The 7,391-nt window shown below is 50.2% G+C and overlaps 1 protein-coding gene across 1 annotated transcript in view; it reads right to left on the bottom strand.

Annotated features, from left to right (window-relative positions):
• The window catches only part of LOC107099046 (E3 ubiquitin-protein ligase HECW2-like), a 33,317-nt gene that overhangs the window by 20,381 nt on the left and 5,545 nt on the right, over window positions 1-7,391 (bottom strand). The window contains 9 exon segments of the mRNA XM_015396981.1: window positions 534-626; window positions 696-1,011; window positions 1,775-2,580; window positions 2,660-2,760; window positions 3,308-3,447; window positions 3,516-3,685; window positions 3,770-3,836; window positions 4,972-5,066; window positions 5,193-5,300. Of these exon segments, the coding sequence (XP_015252467.1) occupies window positions 534-626; window positions 696-1,011; window positions 1,775-2,580; window positions 2,660-2,760; window positions 3,308-3,447; window positions 3,516-3,685; window positions 3,770-3,836; window positions 4,972-5,066; window positions 5,193-5,300 (1,896 nt within the window).

The raw sequence follows: 7,391 nt of genomic DNA, 5'->3' as shown, positions 1-7,391 counted from the left end.
GACCCACAGACCCAACCGACTCATCGACCCACCGTCTCATGTACCAACCGACCTAACTGACTCACCGACCCACGGACCAAACGACCCACAAACCAACCGATCAACCGACCCACTGACCAACCAGTTTAAGTCCCAGCACGGTCGACGTTTATGATGGTAGGACAGGAAAAGGCTTTTTTCCCAGCATGCTGTGGGCCTGACTGATCCCACCCAGCAAACATTGGTTGAAAAAACACTGAAATAACGACATGATTTCCATCCAAACGACGTCTACATGTGTGAGACGTTGAAATCTGGGTTTGGAATGAGATTTATTGGAATAAAGTGGGACAAAATCAGACCGAGCTAAACCAGTCCACTCCAGATTATGACGGAGCGCCCAGATTTAGCCTAAAAATGACGTCTGGTGTTTTGGGGGGTGGTTGTCATGGTAACATCTCTGTCCTATCATGTCCTCCAGGATGTTCCTCACTAGAACCACGATCTCTGGTGAGTCTGTTGTCCCTGACCCACCCCACCCACTGGATACTCACTGGGGGGCAGCGGCTCGTCCACCCGTTGGTATCGATGGAGGTCCTGGCGCACGGAGGGGAGCGAACGCACCGGATGGCCGTTAACGCCGCCTCCTGGAAGGAAGCACCACAGAGTTCAGAGGAAACATTTCTTCAGTGTCAGAGCAGCATGAAGCAGCATACCTTCATCCCCTTCTGTTTCCGTGGTAACATGCTCCGTGTCCACAGCCCCCACCCCAGGCGTCTTGGTCTCCTCCTCTTCCTGCTCCTTACTGGCCCTGCCCGCTGCCTGCAGGCTCCGCCTCCTCACACTGACCTCCTCCTGAACCTCCTGCTGCTCACCGGCAGCTGCAGGTTCTCCTTCAGCCTCTGCGGCTTCAGCTCGGCCACCCTCCTCCCCCTCCTCCTCATCATCGCGGGTTGTGGCGGTTGGTGAGGGGCCCGGCGGCTCGGCGTCTCCTCCTGGATCAATGGCTGTCGCTGCTCCTTCCTCAGCTTCCTGTTCAACAGAAAGAGCAGAAACATCTTATTCTCCATTAGATCAGATCCAAACCTCATTTTGTTGTTTTTGTCCCACAATCCACCCAGAAACCAGATGGGGAGGGGGGTTCATGTTAACCTGACTCCGCCAGATGGATTTGATCCGCATATCCATCTGGAAACCTTCCGTTGAAGTAATTTTGGGAAGGGGCGAAAATACTGGTTAGCTGATTGGCCTATGTTGGTGATAGACGGGCCAAATAAACCAATCAGATCAACGAAGCATATGACGTACTAACAGAGCGACGGCGAAGAGGAGCCAATTGATAGATCAAACTCTTGCTGAAACCAGTCGGGAGAAGAGCAAAAACATCTTTTCCTCTGAGAAAAGCCTCCAGAGCAGTGTTTTGCTCTTCTTTCAGTGAAGAAATACTCTGTAATTCCGATAAAACTTGCTCGATAGCCACGCTAACGCTAGTTTCATCGGCTGAAGCCGCCATGTTCTTTAGACTGAACTGTTGCTTCTCGTTGCGTCACACCTCAACCCGCCTCAAAGCCAACGCTGATTGGACGTTCGTTTGGTGAACGGCTCCAAACTTTAACGGAGAGTCTCCAGACTGATCTGCGAGTGAAACCTTGAAAGCTCGCGAGATCAGGATGGTCTCACCAGGCTAGGTTCATGTTAGATCCTGCAGGCTGACCTCTTCATAATAATGGAACCCTGATTTTTTGCCCCCCCGTTTCACCCCCATCCTGTTTATAGATCCTGTTAATGAACTCACCATAGCCGTGGCCATGGTGATTGCGCCGCTCTCTGAGGAGGAGAAAACCGTCTGAGGGGCTGTTGCCATGGAGCAGGAGTCCATCTCGGATGTTAGATCTTCAACTCGCACAGCTTCCTGTTCAGGAGTCTCTCTGCTGCCTTGCAAAGGTTGATGGGTAACATCCGGAGCGACATGAGCCTCCTCCTCCTCAAGGAAAACCTCCGCCTCCAGAACGTCGTCTAACTCCAGATCTGCACCCATGGAAACTCGAGGCTCTGGAGGCGCTTCCTCCATTACATCGAGGGCAGACTCCTCCTCCTCCAGATGTTCCTGCCTGAGCTCGGAGAACGGGTCGGCCTCATCTGGACCGCTGACATCAGGAGGTTCTCCGTTCATCAGCAGCGGCGATACAGGCATCGGAGGAAAGTCGTTCATCCCAGATCTTTCCTCGTCCTCGTCCGAGTCAATGTGCAATATGTCACTGAGTCTGGTGTGCGTGGGGAAGCTGGAGCAGAGTTTAGGGGAGGCGGCACCCAGAGGCCTCTCTCCAGGCCCTTTGGGGGCCTCGATGGCATCCAGCCCCTCACTGAGGGACCTCTGGAGAATCGACTGCTCTGAAATGACCACCGGATCTAGAAATCTGGCCGATCGGACGACAGGCAGGTCTTTGTCCGGAAAGGCAGCGGCTCCGCCTTCCCACATGTGTGGAGATCCCTGGTAGCAGGATGGACCTGGGAGAGGATGGGGCAGGTCTTCATCGTCAGAAGGAGTCCCTGGAGCTCCGTTGAGCGATGAAACGCCGATAATGGAATCTGGAGAGGCACCTACAGCGGGATGAGGGAAAGCTGAGAAGGAAAAGGTCTTCCTGATTCACAGCCATCTAAAGGCAGGAAACAGACTCACCATCAGGTCCCGTCAAGGTCAGCTCCACCTTAAACTGCAGCTGGCCGCTGACGTGTTCGGTGGGAAGGCGTCGACACAGCGGGAAGCTGACGGGCTGCACTCTGCAGGGAGAAACCGGAGAAACCGCCATGAGTCTGGAGCCTCTTGGTTCCAGTCACTGCTGGGAGAAGGAGCGTCATGACCAGTTCAGGGTGGGACTGACCCCCATCCCCCCAGCCCCCCGGACCACTGCCTGTCTGGGTCCATCAGGGGCCTCCAGGCTGCTACCAGGGGCCTCCAGGCTGCTACCAGGGGCCTCCAGGCTGCTACCAGGGGCCTCCAGGCTGCTACCAGGGGCCCCTCTTTGAATTCATGTTAGCTACAGAAACGAGTCGTCATCAGGTGAGCCGCAGCGCTCGGGTCCAGTCCTCCACAGACACCATCCATCTTTAACACAGAGGAGCGGCTGGTTAGCGTGCCTCTGCTGAGGGGGCGGAGCCTTTAGATTCAGGTGTGTTAGAGATGAATCACAGGATGGCAACTCTGTAGGACTGGACCACAGCGGCGCTGCTCTAGAAGCTTCCGCCGGTTAGGGTTAGGGGGTCAACAGAGGTTGATGTAAATGTTTGACTGACTGAGCGTGACTCCAGCCGTGGCTCCGCCTCCTACCCTGGGATCTTTTCGATGAGCCGCTGCACGGGGATGGCCAGCTGACCCAGGAAACGCTTGATGATTGGACGACTTTTAGCAAACTTGTCTTTCACCTCGATGTAGAGGATGTCGGTCATCAGCGCCACGAAGGTGTATTTCTGTCAGAAGGCATGACAGCAGTGAGAAGGTTCCAGAGCAACAAGTGGAGGAGGGGACGCGGACTCACCTCTCCGTGCCACACCGGGTTGGTGGTGTTAGCGATGATGGCTGAGCGGCGCTCCTGCCCATGGTGGCTGAAGACCGGGAAGACGTTTCTCTTCCCAGGATGGATGGACATCTTCAGGTAGGGGTCAGGGTTGAAGAACATGCCTTTCTTCAAGCCGTTGGCCCGCAGGTCTGCAACGACAGCCCAGACCGAACACTACAGGAAACCGTCCACCTTTAGCCGAAGCTAGGCAGACGCCACCTGCTGGAGCTCACCGGTTAAAGTAAAGCTGATCAGTTTCCGGGGATGTTCTACGCCCACCTGCTCTGCGACACCCTCCACCTGCGACACAGAGACCACATCGTTACTGCGCAGCAGAGCGCCAGGAGCCGCGGTTCCTTCAGGAGAACGTCACAAGAACAACATTAAGGTGTTCCTGATCGCTTAAATGCCATTAAAGAGGAACGCGTCCCCTCAGGTCTGCTAGCTTCAATGCTAATACCCAAGCTAGCTAAAGAAGCTAGGCAGTCATATTCCTTAGGGAGCAATCATAGAAGGTTAATAATAATTAACTAAAGGTTATTGGTTCTGATTAAGCAGATCATTTAAGAAGGTTAATAATAATTAACTAAAGGTTATTGGTTCTCATTAAGCAGATCATTTAATAAAACTTTATTGGGCAAAATTTATTTTCCTCATGGATTCGCATTGAATTGGTTTGAAAACATTCAAGATGCTCTAATTTATCCAAAAGCTAATTTGATGCCAAAGTCTTTAAGATAAAATCAAACAATATTATTCTGATATTTTTGCATCATTTAGTTTCATTTTGAAGGGAAATCTGTTTGACTTGGAGCTGAAAGATTTTTAATAAATTTAGATTTGAATGAAAGTCACCGTGAATTGAATCCATATCTGCAGAATGATGTGACCCCGACCCTCCATTCAAACCTGTGGTTCTAACATGCAGCCAGTAGGGGGCGTGTTCATTAACAATATTATCTGATTAAACTCTGAAGTCACAGCAGGATTTATTGCATAAAAATCCTCTGATTAACGAGAAGCTTTCATCAAACACAAAGTTTCTGATGTTTATCTGTGAGATAAAAGGAATCATCTTTAATTTTCTCCTTAAAGTTGTAATTATTTTATTCTTTTGGAAACCTGCTTTTAAACAGGATGGGGTCATTATTATTATTATCATTATTTTTATCATTATTATTATTATCATTATTTTTATCATTATTATTATTATCATTATTTTTATCATTATTTTTATTATCAGGTGGATGTTCTGACTCCCTGAGGAGGTTTCTTCCTGAAGACCACTGATCGGGTTCTGGTTGTTCCACCCTGATGGAGCAGATCTCCATGAGGAGGAACATCCACCCAGCGCTCTGATGTCACTTCCTGTCACTGAGCCTGATTTCCCTCCCAGGAGAGCTCCAGTTTAAAGGAGCAGAAGCAGCCAAGCTACCAGGACAGCGGGGTTCTTCACGGTGATGCAGGGGGTGGTCGCTCTCAGAGCTCCGCTCACTCCATGGTAGTATTTGAAGCAGATCTTGGTCTCAGCTGTGGAGGAAAGAGCAAACATGAGCTCAGAGCCGCAGGCCTAGAACCGCCTCCCAGTCGGACCTTCCTCCTTTCTCTGAACCTTCTGGACCATGATTTTCTTTACAAAGCCGTAGAAACACTTACGCTCCATGAAGTACGGCCCGGCCTCCAACCTCCAGACAATCTGGCCCTTCTGGGTCCCGTTCACCCCTCGGTTCTTGCAGTCCCACACGTTGGACGGACTGGTTTCATCTACAGGCAGGAGAAGAACCGTTAGACCCAGAAGGCTCCAGTCATCTGGTTCCTTGCAGAACCCGACCTGTGGAACATTTTCATTCTTCCAGGGGGCGCTGTTGAGCGATGAGGAGATAAGATGCGCCAACTGTAGCTCCTGCAAAATTTAACTTTCAAACCGAACACATGCAAGCTGAATTATTAGTCTGGATATCTGTGGATCTGTGAACTGGGCGAATCAAAGCGAAAACCAGGACCGAACCGACTGAGGATGGAGGCCCAACTGAAGCACCGAGCCGGAGTGGGAAAGGCGACACCGAAACAAGCACTCGAGGCGCGGATCAGCAAGCAATGCTAACCACTATAGCTGCTCTACAGGACTAATTAGCACAAGATAAATCGGACATCTGCACCAAAGTAGATGAAAGGATTGCTGATGTGAATACAGCCTTGAGGTGAAATTGCTGCGGTGAAGACGGACAGTGACGATGCATTTATTGCTCTACACGCTCGCCTTAATGCCAAAACGACACGCTGAGTTGGACGATGCTAACTCCGATGTTGCTACGGATCTCCAAGCTAAAGTTAAGTCTCTGCTAAATTAATTCGATAAACTGTCAGAAAGTTCCTGGACCTTCAGGGGCGGTCCAACTGCAGGAGTGAAGGAGGGGCTGGAAAATGGGCCAAAAACTAGAGACTGTAGCACAGCTGCTGACAGACGATGAAAGACCAATGATTGACTGGGCTCATAGGGCGCTGCGAGGGCGCTGCGAGGGCGCTGCAAAGGCGCTGCGGTGATAGCGATCCACTGCGGCACTTGATCGTCAGGGTAACTACTGTCATGCCTTCGAGGAAATCCTGAAGAAAGTAGCGCAGTCTAGAAAGTTTCAGAGACTTTCCTCCAGCTGTCGTCGAACGCCGTTCTGCTTTCACCCCAAACAGAAACCTGCTGCGTGACGAAGCTGGAGGGAGATTCCACCTTCTATACCAAGCTGAGAGTTATGCACAACAGCAAGGAGACCACATTTACAGACGCAGAGACGTTTGCTGGTTGCCTGGTTGGCCGTATAAAAACACACCTGAAGAAGAAGGAGGCGACGGGGAGAAGATGCAGGAGAAAAGTTCCTCTGCTGGGAACTACAAACATTCCCTGTTGGTCATATAAGGCCTGGATCACCTGCCTGCTGGAATACCAAGGTTACTGACTGACCACACCACTACTTTGGAACTTTTTTAACTGGGGGGTTAATTTTAAACCAATGTTTTTTTTAAAATAAAATACCGTCTGATAAGATCAGCAGCAAAACAAAAACACATAAACCTCATAAAACTAAAGACAACTGTGGAAAATAGAAAATGACGAACAGTTCATGAAATCACTTCATGAGCGGGACCTGCCCTCCCTTCACACCAAGACATTAATGACAGATTCTCACGGTTCTAGAAAGATCTATAAACATCAGAACAGAACGCCTCGCCGGGCGCCGCCCGGTCATTTCTGGATAGAACCTCCCATCCTTTAGCGAAGCAGAGATCTGAAATGCAGACATTAGCTGTGAGGAGCGACTAGCAACTATTCAATCACTGAACAATGGATAAAGCCCCGGACCGGATGGGCTTAGTAACGAGATTTACAAAAAACTGGAGTGTTGCTGGTTCCATCCCTGCGTTCATTATTACCCGCTCATATGAGGACGGCGTGTTACCCTAAGCTCTGACTGAAGCCACCGTCACCCTGATATGAAGAAGGAAAGGACCCAGAAGAAGACGGCTCGTATACGCCAACTTCCTGATTAGACACTTACCTAAAAATCTAGCTAAGACGTTAGTTCATCCAGAACAAACAGGGTTTATTCCAAATAGGAACTGTGAACTGAACAGGAACTCAAAATGAACCAGGAACTCAATAGGAACCAGGAACTGAACAGGAACAGGAACTGAGCAGGAACCAGGAACTCAACAGGAACCAGGAACTGAACAGAAACAGGAACCAGCAACTCAACATGAACCAGGAACTGAACATGAATCAGGAACTCAACAGGAACCAGGAACTGAGCAGGAACCAGGAACTGAACATGAACCAGGAACTGAGCAGGAACCAGGAACTGA

Source organism: Cyprinodon variegatus, unplaced genomic scaffold (assembly GCF_000732505.1).
Source record: "Cyprinodon variegatus isolate N-32 unplaced genomic scaffold, C_variegatus-1.0 Scaffold834, whole genome shotgun sequence".
In the NCBI taxonomy this organism is placed as follows: Eukaryota; Metazoa; Chordata; class Actinopteri; order Cyprinodontiformes; family Cyprinodontidae; genus Cyprinodon; species Cyprinodon variegatus.
Note: the sequence above shows the minus strand (reverse complement) of the source record. Positions and strands in the feature narration are given on the sequence as shown.